This window comes from Microplitis mediator, chromosome 5, assembly GCF_029852145.1.
Source record: "Microplitis mediator isolate UGA2020A chromosome 5, iyMicMedi2.1, whole genome shotgun sequence".
NCBI lineage: Eukaryota > Metazoa > Arthropoda > Insecta > Hymenoptera > Braconidae > Microplitis > Microplitis mediator.
This window is the reverse complement of record NC_079973.1, coordinates 18,070,628-18,091,768: the sequence shown is the minus strand read 5'-3', so window position 1 is coordinate 18,091,768 and position 21,141 is coordinate 18,070,628. Positions and strand designations below refer to the sequence as shown.

The following is a 21,141-nucleotide window of genomic DNA, read 5'->3' as shown; positions in this document are numbered from 1 at the left end:
TTGTTTTTTTTATTAATAGTTGAATTATATATATATTTTAAATAATTATTTTAAAATAATAATTGTTTGTTTTCAGGGAGCGATCTCTTGACCAGTCTTACGTCGACATTCGATCGAAAATGGAAATCTCTTGTGAATCCATCGAATCTACTCGTAACATCTGCTGAAAGTAGTAGTAGTGGTACTATTGGTTATAGTAAACAAACAAATTATAATGATAATGATCGCAATCAGTCAACAAGATCACCTGAAGTTTATCGTGACCCAAGTCTTCATAAATCTCTTATTGATAAAAGCAATTTGGTTCGCACGAAGACCGTAAGTTTTATTTATTTATTTTTTACTGCTGATATCTTCAGCCGCTCCGCTGGGTTATAATTAAATTTCGGTGCAATATAAATTTTTTTATAATAAACTTTTCGAGTTAGAGTGAAGATTAATAAAAACTATAAATAATTTGTCATTTTTCAACATATTTATTGATCTTCTTATTCTTATATTATCAGTTTTATTAAAATATTTGGTAGTTTTCGTATTGAGCTAAAAAAGAAAAATTACCCACTTTAATTAGTGGGAGAAACAGGAAACCAATGACGTACCTTGAAAATTTTGAGTTTAAAATTTTTGTATCTAAAGTTGTTTTATTTATTTTATGATCACTATGACTTTTGGAGTAAAAAATTCATGAATATAAAAAATGTTTTTATTTGCCCAAAAAAAAAAAAAGGTTTTTTTATTAATTAATTAAAGTATTTATAAATTTTTTCAACATAAATAAAATTAAAATACGTTTAGTCATTACAGTTTTTAAAAAAAACTTTTTGCTTAATATGATTATAAAATAACCTTCGTAAAAAAATATCATTTTAACAATATGTTTAAAAAATATTTCAGAGCTTTAAGTTAGTAATTTTTAATTTTTTAAAATTCGAAAATTGTGACAATTTTTTATTTTAACGTCATTCCATTTTTTAAATTGAAGTAAATAATTATTTGTTTCTTTGTTAACGATAAAAAACTTTAAGGAAAATTAATTTGAAGGGCATTCTCAGACATCAGTGCCCTCCACTTTTCAATAATATCGAATTACTTTCAACTGTCATAGCCGTATTTAAGTTTTATTAAATAATTAAAAAAAAAATTGAAGCATTAATTGAAAAAAGGACAATTTCGCCGAGATGTAGATTTATTTATTAAAAAAAAAATTACTTACAGTTAGGATCAATTAGAAGTTGAACGAAATTTGGCAAATAAACTTTAGCTTCTTAAAATTTGACGTTTCAAATTATAATATTGATATGAAAATTTCACTGAAATTGATTAAAAAAATTTCATTTAACTTCTAATTGATGTCAACTGTAAGTAATTTTTGTTAAATCTACATCTCTGCGAAATTGTCCTTTCGAAAATAATTCTTTATTTTTTTTTTTTTAATTAATTTAATTTTCATACTGTTATGACAGTTCAAAGTCGTTTAATATTTTTAAAAGTGGAAAGTATTGTCTAAGAATTATCGTAAAATATAAATATTATTTAAAGTAAAAATTTTTTACAAATATTTTAACTGCAGAAGGTATTAAAAAACTTAAATATTGAAATATTTATCATACATATGTCTTGCCCCAGTTTCTCTCGTAGATAACATAATACAATAATATTTTGAGATTATAAAAAAGCAATACATACAATAGAATATTACAAATAGAAAACATATAAAAAAACTCTTAATATCATGATATGGATTTCATGTCAATTTATTTAAAAACTCGCGGTTACCGTGGACAAAAAATGTTTCCTTATGCATGGGTATATTTGTTGTTTGGTTATTTTTCATGAATTTATATAATAATAATGAAATAATTATAATTTAAGGATACACTGGAGAAAGAAAAAAACTTGACGGTCGCAGAGATCTCAGAAAAATCTAAAGAGGAATTAATTAGGCCTGATAATGATCGTAATCTTAATAGAAAAATATCCGAAATAAATACAGCAGCTACAGATTCATCAGACGGTGGGTCACTATTGGATGCAACTGAAAAAGATGAAAAACCATCAAAGGTAACTGTAAAATCAAAACGTTTGGAATCTTTGAACAAAACACAAGACAATGAATTACCATCGATATCACAACACAATGATGAAGCTAAATCTAATACTACAAACGATTGCAAAAATTTTCAATCAGATGATAAAACAATAGTGGATTCATCTTACTCAAATAAATTAGAAAAATTTGAGAGTCTTAGCAGCCAGGCAAGTGAGTCCCGATCACGATTAAAACGATCAGAATCATTGAACAAACGTACGGAAATATCATGTTCAAAATTAAAACGTTCTGAAAGTTTAAATAAACATTCAGATCGACTTGCTTCACCAACAAATGGTAAATTAAAACGTTCTGAGAGTTTAAATAAACATGCCGAGAGATCAGAATCACCTAATATGAAGTTAAAACGATCTGAATCATTGACTAAAACGGAAAAAACCGAATGTAATATTAGTAAAAGACGTCAATCTGTTAGAAAAGAAAGTGCTACTAAGTTAAAAAGAAAAAATGGTATGCCTGAAAGATCAATAAAGAGACGGCACACTGTCGGCGGGACTAAAGATTTTGATAAAGTTCATTGGCTTGACAATAAATTACAATCAGAGACAGAGCGTATTATTAAAAATGATAACAAACCGAAAAAAAGTCAATTGAGAACTAGTTCACCGGATTTAAGTAGTAATCGTGTTAATGTTGCTGATACAAGCTTTCTTATTGAAGTAAGCTTTCGTGGACCAAGTAATGTTGTTTTTAATGTCACCAACACACGGCCACAGTCGTTACCCGACGCAAATTTAGCTTCGAAAGTTTTTAAAGTACCTCTTGAAAGTCACGTTTAATCGACTTTATATTCAATTTATGTACATTTACATTATATTGATATTTAAACTCAATTCAACTTTACTAATTATCATAATTATATCTAGAACAAATTCTGAGCAAAATTATTATTATTTTTTTTTAATCTATTTTTTAAATAAATTTTTTTAATTGACGTTTTTATTTTTAAAAACGGAAATTTTTTTTAAAATAAATTTTATTCTTTACAAAATAATCGATAATAAGTTTTATTTTTATATTTTAAAAATTATGACAAGCTTATTTTTATTAAAAAAAATTAAATTATAAAAAAGTATGAATAATTTTGTAAGTATTTAATTTTTAAAATGTCAATGAGCATCTAAAGTGTTTGAAAATTATGATCATTTTTTTTTTAATCGTAAAAAAAATTATTACGAATTAAGTAATTAAATATATTAGTAATATTGAATCATGTAGTTAGCAAACGACAAAATTAATTCATATCGCGCATTTTAAAATTACATCTCACAAATAACAAATGTCTAAGTATTGATAAAATAAATAAATAAAGTATATGATCTATTTATACACAAGACAAGTGATGTGTCGAGTGACATTTATTAATGTGATTGTGATTAATGCCCCTAATAAAGATTGATAATGTTAAATTAAAAGAGAAAATAATAATAATAAATTATTATATTAATTATTAATATTAATATTAATAATACACCAGACGTGGTATTATTGTCAATTAAAAACTCACCATACTTATAAATTGTGATTGTGCAATTTTTTTTTTTTTGTAAATAAATAAACAAATTAACTGATAAAATATTGAAACGCCCAATTAATTTCGTCGTCATACTTTCGAAAAAATATTTTAATTATAAAACGTATTAGCGATTTTGCTGCATAATTAATTAAATGCAGTAGTTAATTAATTAATAAGTAATAAATAAATAATAATTGTGTTATCTTCTGGTAATTTAAATCGGTTAACTGTTAAACCACAATTACAATTAATTGAATCCAGAAGTTTTATTATTTTAAATATAATAATTAATTGTACATATTTATTACTAATTATTATTATTATTATGTATTGTATCATACATTAATTAATAATAATAATAATAATAACGAATTATCGAGTAAGAAAATTAATTATTAAGACAAAAGACAATGTATTAAGATCAATTAAATTAAATAAATTGTTACCGTGTAGTAATGCGGTTGACAATTATCTTTTTATACTTAAAAAACTATAATGAAAAAAAACAAAAAACAAAAAAAAGAATTAATAAGTACGTGATGTGATAAATTTTGATGCTTATTGTATTACAGTAGTTAATTATCAATAAATAAATAAAATAATTACAATGAAATAAAGAGAAAAAATAATAATAAAAGAGATATTGAATATAATTAATGTCTATACGAGGCTGCTGCGCTAATTTAAATTTAATTAATAATATTATTATTATTTTAATAATTATAATTATTATTAATAGAATAAGTTAAAGCTTGTATTTAGAATGTTGAAGGTGCAATTATGTTATAATAAATTTATAAAATTAATTATAAATTCAATTGGTATGACAATGACACAGATATTTTAAAATAATAGCGATTACATTTAAAAGAAATCATAAATGATAAATAAAACACAACAATTGTGATCGTAATTATAAAAGTGTCTAATTATTTATTAAATTTATTATTTAATGATATATACTTTTAAGACGCAATCCCTAGTTATTATGATATATATATAATGTATCGATCATCGAAATTATTTACTTACAAGACCAATGTAAAGCTTCATATCTCTGCGTATTTTATATAAATTGTTCATTAAGTAATTTAACTATTTACAAAATTGATTTATTGTATCGCGTTCGATTAAAATAATGGCAGAATTATTGAATAATAGTTTTTTCTTGCCAAAATTGTTAATAGAAAAAAATAATAAACATTGAAAGAGAAAAGAAATTCAAGCGATGAAAGTATAAAAAAATTATGTTTATTTAATGGAATTAAATTTGAGTTTGATGTTGATAAATCTTTTTTTTTTTTCATTTATGATTTAAGTTACTGTAAATAATTAAACGAAATGAAGTGAGTAATTGATTTTATTTTTCAAAAGTTATTAGGATTTATTTATTTTTTATTGCTAATGATAGTGATTGTGATTGTATTATTTATTAACTGCAGCTTGTAAACTGTTATTGGAAATGTAATCCTCTAACGTTGGACAGAAAAAAAAATATTCAATTTGTAAATAAATATAAAACTTTTAAATAATTCCCCAATAATTGATAATCTTGTGATTTTATTACCTACCACTTTTATTTATAATTATTATTATAATGAAATTAATAATTATATCATCGGTTTTTTTTAAAGAAATATTTATTGTTAACAAAAACGAAACAATTAAAATAGTTTAATTATCAAAATATTTTTAACAAAATTAATTTTTTATCAAAATGTTGATAATTTTATCTAAATTTTTATCATTATTAAATTAATTTTTATATTTTATTTAATGATATAAATTTAACGAAAATTAATAATAACTATTTAAGTTTGTAATTTAAATGATTACAAAATTTCTTTAGTTATAATTAATAACTTTTTTCAAATTACAAATTATAAACGAAAAAATTTATTGAGTTTTACTCATCGTTATTTAAATATAAATTTCCAGTAAATTATTTTCTGATATGATTATAAATATTAAACACCACTTTAACAATGATCAACATGTGAATGATTAATTACGATAAATTTTTACAATAAACAAAATTAATTTTTGGATACACCAGGTATCAAATTTTAATTGAAACAAATTTTCAACTGAAAGTACTTTTATAGTTTCTAAAAACTATATATAAGTTTATGATTGTTAATCATTAATATAAAATACATTTTTATCAAAAAAAAAAAAAAACATAATAATTTTTTAATATCTCAAATATTAAATTTTAAATTGCAAAAGAAAATATTTGTTCTTCCATAATTATGAGTATTGTTAATCAATTAGTAATTTTTTTCCTTATCAAATTTTATCAAAGAATTAGATGTTGTTGTTTAAATCCTTATTAGTTAACTTTTATCACCAGTTCTAATAAAAATTTCTTATCTCTGAGCACAACTTGCCAATTAGTTGTCGTACTTTTTTAAATGGAAGACCTGGACCCGACAAAAATAACAATGGAGCGTAATGTTGGTATAAATCTGAAACATTTAATTATTAAATTTAATTATCATAAAATTCAAATTACTAATTATTATTCATTTTTTATTTTACCAATTATGTCCTGAACTTGGGTATCATTGACAAGAAGAGTCGGATGTAATTCACCAGGATATTTACGTGTCGGTTCTTTTAACGCAATTTTAGGCATTCGGTCTCGACCAAAATAATTTATTATTATTTTTTTCATAAGACCAATCTTACTTATATTTTTGAAAAGACGGCTTGAAAAATTTTTAGGCATGTAAATATTATTAAGAATTAATTCCTGTAAATATAAAAGAAATAATTTAAAAAGAACAAACGTTAAAGAAAAAATAATGATATAAAATAATATTTACCCGGTCAGGACTAGGTCCTGGCTTGTAATTATCAACGACTAGTTTACTTTCCACCGTCGATTCCTTGTGTGATTTAACGTGGGTAAAACGCATACCTTTTTTACGTCTTTTTTTTGGTTCTGAAGTTCCAGCTGGTGGTACTTCTGGATACTCTTGTGAATGAGCAGTCTCTGACTCTGAAGAAGCTCTTGATGATGATACAGGAATTCTAATTTGTCCTTTTTGGTCATTCTTGGACGATTTTGATCGAGATTTAGCATAACGTTGGTTATCTTCACCGGACAATTCAGAAGCTGGAACATATAATGATCCTTGGTCATCTTCTGAAGATTGTGACGGTGATCTTTCAACTGTTTGCTCTGCATATTCAATATTAGTTTCAGGTACTTCAGCTAACAAATCTTCAGAATCATTTTCAAAATTTTGTGACAAAGACGTAACTTCTGCTTCTGTTGATTTACGATTAGTTTCAGATGAAGCTGAAGTTTCTGTTACCGGAATTTGATCATCGTTATCCCGAGCTTGTGATAAAGGAATTAAAGGCGTTACTTCTGATTGCTGACTATTATCTTCAGGACAACTTCCAATAATATTAATTATCGAATTTATATTAAGTTTGTCTCGAGATGGTGTTGTTATGTCTGGTGAAAATAGATGGCCACCTTTAGCGGAAGGTACGTCAACTTCCATCAATGAATCTTCATTATCATCTCTAGAAATCTGTGAGAGCAATAATTTAAACGGCTCGCCTACAGTTTCTTCATCAAAAGGAAGCGGACTTGTAGCCACTGATAACTGGGCGTTTTTTTTTGAAAATGGTGAAATTTTCCTTTGAAATTTATCAGAATTAACTGTAAAATAAATAAAGAATTAATTTAATACTGAGCTATTATTTAAAAAATTTAATTTATTATATTAATTACTTTTATTGGATTGATCAGTCAACAATTTATTGATGGAATTAGATTCTTGTAAACTTTGAGATCGTGTGCGATGCTGTTTAGCAGACGCAAATGATTGTGAAAATACATCAAAATTATATGGCTTACTCGAAGTAAATTGTGATTTCTTTGGACTGAAGTCAGTCGCCATCTTGTCTCTCCTTTCATCTTCAATATCTGGACCCAAGCCACTGTCTTCTTGGGCAGATAAATTTTCTTTTTCACAAGTTTCTGATGGCTATAAAATAATAAAACTTTTTAAATTTCAATTAACTCATATTTTATTTCATAAATATAATCTGCTAGAAAGTATTCATAAAATGGCGGTCCCGTAATAAAATAACCTTCAAGTATTTTTGAGAAGAATTAATTAAATTAAAATAAATAATTCGATGCATTGATAAAATACTTACAGATGATTGTCTAGGTTTTTTGGCGATGGTGAGATTGATGTCTTTATTAATTCGTTTCAACATTTTTATATCTTATTAATTTATTTGAGACACTTTAAACTCCAATGGCGTTGAGTAATTCTTGATGAGTAATTGGTAACAAACGATGAGCTTTGTACTGAAGCTTACTATAATCATAACCGGAAATAGATGTACAATACAATGAAATGCAAGTATCGTTAGAGAGTTTTTTTTGAATCAGAGAGTGGTCCAGACTTTTTCGCTTTAATTAGTAGTTCCGGAAATGAACTCGCTCAAAGCTTATTGGCTAAAAAATCATTTTTTAAATTTGATTGTAATAAAAATGCACCAATCAAAGAACAATTTATTCTATTCATTGTTTCATGAACTGATTGAACTCCTTCTTTCATTAGATGTAACTCTGAGCTCAGCATATATTTGTAAACTTTGTAATTACGTACGCAGGAGAGTTAAATTTTTTATAGTAAAAAATACTATTTCAGAAAATGAATGTCATAAATTCTGAAAATGCATTGGGGAGTCGAGGACGAGGAAAACGTAGTCGCGGACGAGGAAAAATTGGCACACTGGGAACTATTCAACAAACAGTTAACATATTACCTAAATATTGTAAGCATTAATAAAAATGATACTAAAAGTAGCAGACATCAGACAGTTTTGTAATTTTTATAAATAAAATACAATTTTTAATATACACACAAACAGATTTTTCAAAGTTTTTGACATGCAATTTAAAAAATCTTTTTTACAAGTTTTTTAGTTGCTTGTATAAAAGAATCAAATTTTTTTATTGTCTGTTACTTCCAATATCATGAATAAAAACAGTATAAGAAACATTATATTTTTAATTATTTGTTAATGATAACAAACAATAAATTAATTATAGTGATTCCTGAGACCCGAAGACCATTGGTAAATCTTGCACCATCAAGTTCAAGTACAACAGTCACCCCAAAAGCAGCTAGACGAGGATATAGAGCTACATCATCTTCTGGACGAGGAAGAAGTTCTGGACGTGGTAGAACTACTGAGTAATAATTTATATTTGTAACTTCTTACTTAATTGGTCATATGAAATATTTATTTACGAGTGTCATCCTTTTAGCTCTGGCACTGGTGGTAGAATCACAACATCCAGTACCTCAGATGCCCAAGAAAAATTTGTGATAATGGGTAAGTTATAAATTTATTGTTTGAAACCCGAGAAAAAATGATTAGATCTGATTATATGTAATTATATCTGAACGGTTAGCTATAACTAAGTCCAAATATTGGTGAATCTAGCTATATATAACTATAACTATATATGATTATGCATAATTATATACAATTATGCATAGTTATATACGATCAGATCCAATCACTTTTTCTCGGATAAATGGAAATAATAAAATTAATTTATATTACTGCAGTTATATGCCGTAATAATCAATAGCTTTAATTTTTCTTAACAGTTTTCTTCTTTTGTCAAAATGAAAATTTGAAAATGAAAATAATTATATTGTCATGCATAGATATCTATGATTATATATTAGGGTGGTCGTTAAAAATTAAATTTTTTCAGGCGCCCCATAAAAAGCTTCTTTTTAGTAAAAAAATACGTGGGGAATTAAGTTTTTTCGTTTTAAGTAAAAAGAACACGTGCCGACGGATGATCAAAGTTCATTTTTCGATACAATCGCGGCTTTTTTTTAATATCTCATGAAATATGCAGATTTAAGGAAAAAACTACGAGACTAATTTTGTAGGAAATTAAATTCTTGACAAAAAAGCTCATGTTCATTTTTTTTATCAAACGTGTATTTATGAAGATACTTTTTAAAAACTTTTTAAATCTTATCAATTAGGCATTTTAAGGATAACGAATGTTAAAAATAAGGTTTTTTCTTAAATATAGACAACTTCGTAACTCGAAACATATCAATCATTAATGCTTGTTATAGTTTCTATATACTTAGAAAAATGTTATTTTCAAAATTTGTAATCCTTGAAACGCTCAACTCATCAGATCTAAAAAATGTTTTTTTAAAATATCATCATAAATACACATTTTATAGAAAAACTGAACATGACCTTTTTTGTCAAGAATTTAATTTCCTACAAAATTAGTCCCATAATTTTTTCCTTTAATCTGCATATTTCATGAGATATTTAAAGAAAACCGCGATTGTATCGAAAAATGAACTTTGATCGTCCTTCGGCACGTGTTCTTTTTATTTAAAACGAAAAAACAAAATTCCCCACATATTTTTTCACTAAAAAGAAGCTTTTTATGGGGCGCCTGAGAAAATTTAATTTTTAACGACCACCCTATTATATATGATTAGATATGGTTATACTAAATACGATGTAATTACACTGTAAAAAGAGCGGTGTTAAAAATGGACTCGTTTTAACTCCGCCCGGTGTAAAAATGAAATTACACCGGTGTAGGAGGAGTAATACACCGGTGTTAAAAATACCGGTGTTAAAGCGGGGTAACCGAAGTAAAGGGAGTAATACCGGTGTAAAAGCGGGGTAAATTGCGTCCGCTTGGAGTATTAACTTTAAAGATTATAAAACACAAAAAATGTCAGTTCTTTAAGAAAATTAATAAAAAATATCATTTATCAACTAGTATAGTGATCGAGTAAGTAAAAATATTTACAGAATAAAATATTTTAACACCGGTACAGAATATTTATACCGGCGGCGGCGTTATTTTAACACCGGTCTAGAATATTTATACCGGTGGCGGCGTTATTTTAACACCGGTACAGAATATTTACACCGGCGGCGGCGTTATTTTAACACCGGTCTAGAATATTTATACCGGTGGCGGCGTTATTTTAACACCGGTACAGAATATTTACACCGGTGGCGGCGTTATTTTCACACCGCTTTCGGGGGTAAATTTAACACCGATAATTTTAACACCTACACCGCTTGGACTTACTCCGGTGATTTTTTACAGTGTATATGGGTCATTCCACCAAATAAAATCATTTTTACGGGGCGACTCTCGTCGATTTGGTTCAAATTTTGTGAAGTCGTTCTATATATTAAAAAAAAAATTCTCTGAAAATTTGAGCCTTTTATATGCAGCTGTTTCAAAGTTATGATTTTTTGGAATTTTTAAAAATTTTTGTTTTCAACTTTTTCATTAATTTTTTTGAAGGAAAAATTTTTTTTTTAAAATTGAGCACATAACAGTTTTTCGTAGGAAAAATTCTCAGCTTTTCAATAAGAATATCCATTTTTTATTTTATGTTACAGATGACCTTTTAAAATTCGATTAAAGACGAAAAAACGATGTTTATGACTGTGCGGCGCTTGATACATCTAATTTGATATTTTTTTCTGAAAGCTGAGACTTTTTCCCACAAAATATGTGATTTTCACGATGTGCATATTTTTTGTTTGAACAAAATTAAATAAAATATAAACTCTCTATGATTAAAAAAGTTAATTCTTATTTGTTTTGAGGATGTTGATACATTTTTAACACATATATATCTTATAAGCTATCAACAATAGGTGAGATAGGGTGCACTGCTTGTGTTTTTTTCACCGTTTTTGACTCCAAGTATCGTACGTCTAAAACATTTATTTTCTATAAAAAATCGTCATTCCCTGATCAAACGAAACGATTTGTAATGTTAAATGCCCATTAAAAGGGTGATTCAAAAGTATTAAAACTATTCAAAAGCATTAAAAAGTATTTAAAATTTTTTTTCTAATCGTTTTAAGTCGTTTCTTTTAATAAGGGTTGGTTATAACAGTGAAATCAACGCTGGTAGAATTTTGAATATCCGGATGTATAAATTTTGTGGTGTGAGGATATGGTTTCAGGTATGTATCTGCAGTAAAGCTCTAAAAACAAAAATTATAAAACTATTTTTCATGATACCAGCATCAATGGTTCAAGTCTAGGAATCTGTAATTTGAACTTTGATTCTTGAGTTTTGTTCTATAGTGATTTCAAACTATTGATGTCATCTGCGTTAATGACAGTTCTGACTTTGTAATCAAGTTTTATAAAAATTTGTGTACATAATAAATAGTATTTATGGTTTCTGTTTAGTTATAAATTGCAAATCATAAGTTAGGCGTACACTAATGGTTGATCACACCATTGGTCTTAATATAACTTGATTCTAACTGGCTGCTGACACTGATAATAATTTTCAATGCAGGTAATCATGAACAAAATAGTGTGTAACACTAGATGAAACACGACTTCAGATTGCAGTTACTGTCAGCTTTTGCCTACGGCTCGGGCAGCCTACTTTACTATCGTCTGACATCGTTTTGCTTCATCTCTTGCCGCACAATGAACTATTACAGTTTGTTAAAACTATAAAATCAATGACTTGCATTTAAATAATTATTGATTTTGTTCAAACAAAAAATATGCACATCGTGAAAATCACATATTTTGTGAGAAAAAGTCTCAGCTTTCAGAAAAAAATATCAAATTAGATGTATCAAGCGCCGCACAGTCATAAAAATCGTTTTTTCGTCTTTAATCGAATTTTAAAAGGTCTTCTGTAACATAAAATAAAAAATGGATATTCTTATTGGAAAGCTGAAAATTTTTCCTACGAAAAACTGTTAAGTGCTCATTTTTTAAAAAAAAAATTTTCCTTAAAAAAAATTAATGAAAAAGGTGAAAACAAAAATTTTTAAAAATTCCAAAAAATCATAACTTTGAAACAGCTGCATATAAAAGGCTCAAATTTTCAGAGAATTTTTTTTTTAATATATAGAACGACTCCACAAAGTTTGACCCGAATCGACGAGGGTCGCCCCGTAAAAATAATTTTATTTGGTGGAATGACCCATATATTACTACGTATAGCTCGATATAATTATTGGAATCATTCAGGAACTTTAGACATAATTATATATCGCTATATATAATTATATCTGGTTACCTTGATTAAAAAAAAAGATTCAAAACAATTCAATTCTAGAACTATATATATATATTCATCATTGAGTAAATAATTTTCTTTAATAAGAGTATATGTAGTTAGATATAATCATTTTTGATCGGGAACAAACAATAAACTAGTTTTAATGATAATGATAAGAAATCATTGTTTAATTAATTTATTTTTTATATTTTTAATAATATTAGCTATTACGTCTGGTCGTGGTGAAGCTAGAGGAGAAGTTGGAATGGCTGTTATGGATGTACAACATCCACACATCATCATTTGTCAAATAAGCGACTGTAATTCATATATTAATACATTGACTAAAATTCACACATTTGATCCAGTCGAGGTAAATTTATTTATTGACAGATTTTGCTTATGTTGATCTGAATTTTTTTTATAACAAGCCTTTCGTTTTTTGTTTGTAAAGATTATAATGCCAGATACGATGTGTGAGGCCAGTAACAATCTTTACACTGCGATCAAAGAGAAATTTGAAAATATTGATATAGCTGGTGTCAGTCGTATACATTTTTCTGATGCTATTGGTTTAGAAAGAATAAAAATTCACTGCGCCAGTGAATTTGCGTCTGTTGAGCTTGCAGTTCATCAAAAGTATAAAATTAAACTACTTTTTTCTTTTTAACTGCTTTATATATACATTTATATTAGGGTAGCTCTCGGCTGAGGTAAAAAAAGTTTCTGCTAGTAGCATGGGAACTTTACTTTTTTTTATAAAAAATCATATAACTTCATTTGACGTTGAAGAAAAAATTCGAGTCATGAACGTTTTTGTAGGAAATTTTATGCCCTACAAAATTTTTCAGAAGCTCAAAAGCTCTAAACCGAACGGTTCAAAAGTTACAGGTATAAGTTGATCACTTTTTAAAAATAAACGTTCATACTGTTTTTACACCAAAACTGCTACTCGCATAAAATTGTAAAAATAATCATTTTGGTCGTAGCTGAGGTTTATTGAAAGTAAATTTAGTAAAAAAATTTATTACAAATGTCATACAAGCAGAAAATGATAATTGAATAGAAAAGTATTATTAAACATATTGATTAATCATAAAGTAAAGAATTCACATTGATGCTTTTGAAGCCTTTTTGTAATAAATTAAATTTGTTGTAAAACCTGTATTTGATGCTTTTTGTGAGAGTAGCAGTTTTGGTGTAAAAGCTATTTGAAAGTTTATTTTTAAAAAATTATCAACTTTAAATACCTGTAATTTTTGAACCGTTTGTTTTAGAGCTTTTGAGCATTTAAACAATTTTGTAGAGCATAAAATTTCCTACAAAAATGATCATGACTAAAATTTTTTTCCTCAGTGCAAATGAAGTTATAGAATCTTTTATAAAAAAAAAAACAAAATTTTTATGCTATTAGAATGGAAATTTTAAAATTGAAATGAAAAATCGTCCTTTTGACAGGATTTTTTTTTCGATATATAGAAACTTTTTTTACAACAGCCGAATGAAAAAAATCTCGATTTTTTTTTGGAGCACCCTAATATCTATATCAGTTAATTAAATTATTGATAATATTTTTTAGGTATTACGCTCTTGCTGCAACAGCAGCTTTGATGAAGTATATTGAATTCATCCAACATGTTCAGTATATGCCTCAGTCAATGCGTATAGATTATCAAGTGTCTCAAAACAATACAATGATTGGTAATTTCGTTGACGTTAATATTTTATAAGTACTACTCTTGAGTGTGTCGTACATAAATATATAAATTTATTAATTGTAATATAGACATTGAAAGTGCTCAGAGCTTAGAATTAATAACAGCTCATGGAGGTCAACCAAATTACTGTCTTCTTGGAGCTCTTGATCGTTGTTCAACTCCAATGGGTAGAAGATTACTGAGAGTTTCTATTCTTCAACCGCCTTGTAATGTAGATACTATAACTAAGAGACAGCAATGCATTGAGGAGTTTGTCAACAATCGATCAGTATTTGCAATTACTCAAGTACTGTTTAATTTACTATTTATTATTTTAATACAAATACTTGTTATCTAATACATTTTTTATATTTAGCCAATTGTACGACGTTTATACGGAGCGAGTCGTCTTCTAAGTTTAGGAATGACGACAGTTCAAGGTGACTCTGTTCAAAAAGCTGAAAGAAATCTCAATTATATTTTATTATTAAAAAATACTATTGATATAATACCTGAATTAAAAGCAGCTCTAAGTACTGCTCAAGCACCTTTTTTTCAAAAAATTCGTACTGTAAGTTTGTTAAATTATGATTATCATTACAACTATTATTTTCAATTACATAATACGGGAATTAATTATTTAATTTTTAGGATCTCGAAGACGATCGTTTTGAAATTATGAAAGAAAAAATTTTGGAAATAGTTCATGAAGATGCAATGTCTGTTATGGGATTTACTTCAGCAAATATGCAAAGATGCTTTGCAATTAAGGCTCAAATTAATGAATTGTTAGATATTGCTCGACAAGCTTACTGTGAATTAATTGATGACATGCAATGTACGTGATTTTTTCAATTTTAGCAATAACTCCATTTTTATACATTCTGCACTTTAATTAATTTTTTATATTAATTTGAGAATTAAATTAATTTTAATATTTCAAATTTTTAAAGCAATGGTGTTAAAATTGGGTGAAAAATATAATTTCCCATTAGCTCTTGGATGTAATATGATGTATGGTTATCACATTCAAATGAATATAACAAAATATAACTTTAATGAAGAAAATTTACCTAAAGAATTTATAATGGTAAATATTATTAAAATTTATTTGAATATTTGAATTTATTACTTAAATGTTTTTTTTGTTAATTTAGCTTCAAAAGCAAAGAAATTTAGTACTTATGACGGTTGAACCACTTGTTGTTCTTGGTACTCATTGTAGAGATGCGTGTGAAGAAATTCATATTATGAGTGATATGTAAGTAATACTTAGGGATGAGCGAATAATTTTAACTTACGTTTTATTCGTAAGTTTTCGATTCAATAATTCAAAACTTTCCGAATTAATTTTCGAGTTTTTCGAATAATTCAAATTTTTGTCAGAAGTAAATTAGAACTTAGACATGAATCTACGAAAAAATTATTTTTGGTTACTTTAATACTTAAGCTCTCAATTAAATAAAAATTGAATACTTTAAATCTGACCAAAATTTTCTCGATTCAAATCGAGTAATTTGAAAAGTTACATATAATTCAAAAACTTTTTGATAATTCTAAAATTGACAAATAATTTGAAAAGATTCGAAAAGTACGAGGATTCGAATTAATTATAAAAATCTCAATATTTTAATTGTAAAAATTTATTTTAAATACAGAATAATGTCTGAAGCATTAAATGAAATAAGAAATTACATCGGCTGTTTGTTTTATCTTAATGACAATATTGCAGAACTTGACCTGATCTTGTCTTTAGCACAAATAAGTTCAATATCTGATTACGTAAAACCAACATTTGAATCAGAACTTGAAGTCCGTAATTCGAAACATCCTGTAATGGATATACTTGGAGTAGAACCTCCAATACCCAATGACATAATTGCTTCTGTCTATTACAATTTTCATAATATAACTGGTCCAAATATGGGAGGTAAAACGATTTATTTAAAACAAATTGTTCTTTTGCAAATCATGGGACAAATGGGATGCTATGTACCCGCAACAAAAGCTAAGTTACGTGTTGCCGATCGTATTTTTTGTAGGCTTGGAGTTAGAGATGATATTGAGTACAATGCATCAACTTTTATGCTTGAAGTAAATAAACTTTTAATTTTTGAACTCTTTTTTTTATTATTATTGATTTATCATTACGTGATTATTTATTTATTTTGCAGATGAAAGAAGCGCAATACATTTTGCAATCAATTACTCCACAGTCATTAGTTATTTTAGATGAATTAGCTCGAAGTACTACAGTTGAAGAAGGAGCTTCGATTGCTTGGGCTATATGTCGACAACTTTTAAAGACATCAGCATTTATTTTTAATGCTACTCATTTTTTATATTTACTGAAAATCGTTGATCTTTATCCAAATGCTACAAAGTGAGATATTTAAATTTAAACTTACATTAGTATACGCAAGGGTGCTTTAAAAAAATCTATTATTTTTTTCGCTGACACACCTGAATATTATTGTACACATCGGAAAAAAAATTCCCTCAAAGTTTAAACCTTTAATATTAATTTTAAGTACTTCCTTTTTCATTAAAAATTCTTCCCGTTTAAAAAGCATGTAAATCGAATAACTTTTTTTTTAAATTGCCATAGCTTAACCGGTTTTTAAGCAATCCTTTTGTAACTAGTTTTTATTCGTAAAGTAGTTGTTGCGTTTTACAAGTTTATAAAACAATATTGCTCTAACTCGATCCATGTCCATTGTATCAGCTCCGAAAGTCAATTTTTTCACTTTTTTCATATATTTTTTTCAATAGTGAAAAAACGGCTCATCTTACGAAAAATATGTATAGTATATTTGAGGGAATTTTTTTTCATGTGTACAACAATATTCAGGTGTGTCAGTGAAAAAAAAAAAAAAATGGTCGATTTTTTTGAAGCACCCTAATAAACATATCTTTAATGTAAACAATATTTATTATTTAATTTTAGTCATTACATGGAAGCGATTTTAAAAAATGAAAATGATATTGATCAACCAAGATTAGTTTATACTCATAAATTAAAGGAAGGTATCTCTACAATTGATCATTATGGAATAACATTAGCAAGATTATCAGGTTTACCAGAAAATATTACTACTGAAGCCCAAGAGTTAGCATTACAAATATCTACAAGTCTAAAGGTATGAATTTAAATCAATGTTTTTTTTATTGTTATTAAAATGGTTGTTAACTTTTGACTTAAAAAAAAAAATTAATTACTAAATTATTTACAGTCGACAGAAACAAATAGTATAAGTGAACGTCAACGTAACGTAATTACTCAACGTAAAATAAACTATGACACTATGGTAGCAATAAACAAAGAATTTTTGAAAGAGACAGTTGATACTGATTACATTTACCAAATAATGAAAAATATTAAAATAATTGATTACACCGATTGTGAACTCGTTGATCCTAATGAAAAAATTTCATTAATGTCTATTATGAAAAAGAAGCAAACAACCGATAATCTTGAAAATGAAACTACTAAACCAGAATCTATGGATCAAGATCAATTTAAAAAACCTAGAGCTGTTCCTCAGTTATATACCACCAAAGAACCATCAATGCCCGATCAGGAGAACATTCAACCAGGGAAAAGATTGTCAGTTCCTGTATCATCAGTATCAGAAGCTTCACAGCCTAAAGTTCCTAAACTTGGAGCACCATTAAAAACTACTCCTCAATTATTTAAACAATCATCCCATGTAAAGCCTCTGTCAGAACGAAATTATTACGATAAAAGTATTGATTCACCTTTACGGTCATCTGGTAAAAGCAAGAAAATACTTTTGCATCCTTTCTCTGATTCTGATTCACCTCTTTTTATACCAAAATCACAACCAACTGTATTTAATTCATCACAAAGTAATTATCGATCTGGATCAGGATCAAACATATCAGCAAAAGATAAATCACGACTCACTGTCTCAAAGTTGGATCCACGATATCACGTTCCTAATCAGTACTACGGAGTACAGAAAGCATTTAGACAAATAAGTTTATCTCCTGAAAGTAAACGTAAGAGACAAGAATCTTCTCATACATCATTTGGGGAAGAAATGGCTCCATCAGCTGCCCGAGCTGATAATTTGTTAGATAGTTTAGCGATTCCTAGTACTTCAAAAAATACTTCGAGAAAAACAGATGCTACATTATTTAAAATTGATACACCGACTAGTAAAATTCCTGAGGAATATTGTTATATGCGTCATATATTAAAAAATCCGCCATGGGAAAATAGGATTGACTTATTGGAATCCGATGAATTAGGAACTTCATCAACGAAAAATGATAACTTTTTTTTAACTTCAAAAATTGTTACGAGAAACGCAAATCTTGTGGCCAACGATCGTAAAAATATTGAAAAAATTTTAAGTAACTCGACTTATGAGTCAGATTTGAAGTCGCCATTAAAAGATATAATAAATCCTATGGAGTATTCTGGACTGATGCTTTCTGGGCCTTCGATGCTTCAACAAGCAGATAAACAATCAAATCTACTTGTGAAAGATGATAATAATAAAAAATTATCACCTGCTACATCTCAAACGTCAATAGAAACAACTGCGGCTCGCACTCTCGCTCGTCGCAAAGAAGCTGAAATTTTTAAAATGATTGAAGGCGACGCTTTTGATGAAAAAAGTTTTATGAATTCTATTAAAACTCATGTCAGCATTGATTCCGATTAATTTAATTATTTAATTTATTTAAAGATTATTAGTTCTTAATATTTATAATTATTTCAAATGATATATCAATTTTCCGCGTAAAAAATATTAGTTCACTGGATTTTTTAAATTCAAAACAATTCGGATTTAGTTTTAAATTGTAATTTTTCAAATATGTATTAGCGTATTTATTTATTCAAATGAAACGAAAAAAATTAATGTCTATTATTGGCAGTTATATTATTTATTTAATTAATAAAAAGATCCTGAATTCTTTTTGAAATGAATAATTCTTACAAAGGTTAAATATCGGTGATAGTAAATCCCTCGCGGACTCGGGATTACTCCGAAATCATGGTGAAATTTCGGTGAAATCATAGTGAAATGACAGTGAAATCACTGTAACTTTGTGCCATTTGCTTACTGTGTGATAATTATCATCCGATGGTAATTTTATGATGATTTCACCATCGATTCATAGTAGAATCACAATAGCATAACAGTCAATTTACAGTAGTATAGCTGTAAGTTGACAGTAGTATTACTGTGTATTTACAGTGATTTCACTATCAGTTTATGCTGGATCTGCAGTGCTTCAGTCATGCTTTCTCAGTAATAATACCGTGATCATACAGTGATTTCACAGCAGTCTTACTATAGATTCTTCGTGAAATCACAATAATATCGCTGTGAATTGACAGTAATATTACTGTGATTTCTTAATCATTTAATCCTGGATCTGCTTAGTTTTCATCGAGATTTAGGGGCAATATTGAGATCCTATATTTATTGATTCAAAGATAATAATAATAAAATTAATAATAATATTATAATAGCAACAATAATCCTAATCTTGGTTTTTCAATAAATAATTTTTCTTGTTTAAAAAAATTATTTAGTATCCATCCCTTTGTACGACTTCATGTAATTATTCCTCTGGAGGATTAAATGCTATTTTTTTACCCTCGGTAAAGAAGGAATTTTATTTTTTTTTAACGCATGATGGGATTCGAACTGCCGACCCTTCGATTGAGAGTAGCTTAAGTCATGTACTTTAGCCCACTCGGCCACCACACGCATTCGGAACTTAATATTTAATCTGTTACTTCATGCTATTCAATACTATATATACTCAAGATTAAGCTATAAGAAAAATTATTTTATTAAATACTATAAAATTAAAAGAATTCGATATTTATCAAAAAAAAATTTTTACCTTCATTTGTAAATCATCAAGTTTTCTTAATTTAAGAATATTTTATTTTAAATTATGATAAATAATAAATATTTACTATTGAAATATTAATCTAAATGATATTCTCTTTATTTTTTGCAGTAGTTTAAATTCAATTTATACAGTTTTAAAAAAAAAGTTATTCAATTTTTTTATTTATTTATTTTTTTTCATAATTCTGAAGAATTTTACCGTCTTAAGCTTTTATAAAATTAACTAAATTAGACAATTACAGATAAAGTTTCGCTCGGAAATTCCTAAAATAGCTAAATTTATAATAAATAAAATACATTTGTGCCCAAGTATTTGCTAAACTTACAAATAATTATAGGAGCATTTATGAAATAATTGATATTATTTTTTTTTTAATTCCATTTCTATCGATTAATGACATTAAAAATTCAAATTTTTGATTTTGAAATTGGATTAATGATAGATGTACCGTATCAGATCACTATCAAAGTAGAGTGAAATCATGGAGAAAACGCTAATAATTTGCTGTGAAAATATCATAGAGTCACAGTGCTAATACTACTAGGTTGTCATGGGATCACGGTAAATTCATGGTTAAACCACTATGAACTGACTGTGAAACTATTGTAAAGTCACAGAGTTAACACTATCAGATTACTATGGAATCACAGTGAATTCGTAGTGAAATCACGATAAACTGACTGTGAACCCATGATAAAGCCTCAGTGTTACCATTGTTGGGTTACCATAAATCGATAGCTGATCGACAGTAAAATTATCATGAAAGTATGGTAATTTTATTCTAAACCTACAAAAGAATCACAAGTGAAATCACTA

The 21,141-nt window shown here is 27.0% G+C and overlaps 3 protein-coding genes across 18 annotated transcripts in view; 2 read left to right on the top strand and 1 right to left on the bottom strand.

The window, feature by feature from the left end:
* LOC130668780 (uncharacterized) overlaps positions 1 to 3,771 on the top strand; it is a 113,948-nt gene extending 110,177 nt beyond the window's left edge. For 10 of the 15 annotated variants that reach the window (XM_057471233.1, XM_057471239.1, XM_057471243.1 and 7 more), the window contains 2 exons: positions 77 to 318; positions 1,873 to 3,770. In XM_057471233.1, the coding sequence (XP_057327216.1) occupies positions 77 to 318; positions 1,873 to 2,889 (1,259 nt within the window). In that variant the 3' untranslated portion in view covers positions 2,890 to 3,770. Of the gene's footprint in view, positions 1 to 76; positions 319 to 1,872 lie in introns of those variants that run through there. The other 5 variants (XM_057471235.1, XM_057471232.1, XM_057471245.1 and 2 more) reach the window with 4 other exon arrangements.
* Positions 3,772 to 5,676: 1,905 nt separating this feature from the next.
* LOC130668300 (uncharacterized) lies at positions 5,677 to 8,038 on the bottom strand. Of its 2 annotated transcripts, none has more exons than XM_057470524.1 (5): positions 7,809 to 8,038; positions 7,504 to 7,633; positions 6,455 to 7,305; positions 6,168 to 6,381; positions 5,677 to 6,094 (listed from the first exon to the last, which is right to left on the bottom strand). In XM_057470524.1, exons 1-5 carry the CDS (start codon positions 7,869 to 7,871, stop codon positions 5,982 to 5,984), a joined length of 1,371 nt encoding a protein of 456 aa, XP_057326507.1. In that variant the 5' UTR covers positions 7,872 to 8,038; the 3' UTR covers positions 5,677 to 5,981. The 2 variants fall into 2 exon arrangements, with proteins under 2 accessions (XP_057326507.1, XP_057326506.1); XM_057470523.1 differs by having other exon boundaries at positions 5,681 to 6,094; positions 7,378 to 7,633; positions 7,809 to 8,034.
* Positions 8,039 to 8,140: 102 nt separating this feature from the next.
* LOC130668299 (mutS protein homolog 4-like) lies at positions 8,141 to 20,226 on the top strand. Its single transcript, XM_057470522.1, has 15 exons — positions 8,141 to 8,438; positions 8,716 to 8,860; positions 8,935 to 9,002; positions 12,952 to 13,100; positions 13,182 to 13,366; positions 14,307 to 14,428; positions 14,514 to 14,731; positions 14,801 to 14,995; positions 15,076 to 15,262; positions 15,378 to 15,514; positions 15,582 to 15,685; positions 16,083 to 16,518; positions 16,599 to 16,807; positions 17,372 to 17,564; positions 17,658 to 20,226. The coding sequence occupies exons 1-15, from the start codon at positions 8,315 to 8,317 to the stop codon at positions 19,116 to 19,118; spliced, it is 3,933 nt and encodes a 1,310-aa protein (XP_057326505.1). The 5' UTR covers positions 8,141 to 8,314; the 3' UTR covers positions 19,119 to 20,226.
* The last annotated feature ends 915 nt before the right edge of the window (positions 20,227 to 21,141 follow it).

What these genes read in the sequence shown, in the direction of transcription:
- LOC130668300 (XM_057470523.1), bottom strand. Translation starts at nt 7,871, where the DNA reads ATGTTGAAACGAATTAATAAAGACATCAATCTCACCATCGCCAAAAAA. An exon ending in GACTGATCAATCCAATAAAA is followed by an intron (nt 7,306 to 7,377) that starts GTAATTAATATA and finishes TTTATTTTACAG; the next exon opens with TTAATTCTGATAAATTTCAA. An exon ending in CAGGACCTAGTCCTGACCGG is followed by an intron (nt 6,382 to 6,454) that starts GTAAATATTATT and finishes TTATATTTACAG; the next exon opens with GAATTAATTCTTAATAATAT.
- LOC130668299 (XM_057470522.1), top strand. Translation starts at nt 8,315, where the DNA reads ATGAATGTCATAAATTCTGAAAATGCATTGGGGAGTCGAGGACGAGGA. An exon ending in ACACATTTGATCCAGTCGAG is followed by an intron (nt 13,101 to 13,181) that starts GTAAATTTATTT and finishes TTGTTTGTAAAG; the next exon opens with ATTATAATGCCAGATACGAT. An exon ending in GAGCTTGCAGTTCATCAAAA is followed by an intron (nt 13,367 to 14,306) that starts GTATAAAATTAA and finishes AATATTTTTTAG; the next exon opens with GTATTACGCTCTTGCTGCAA.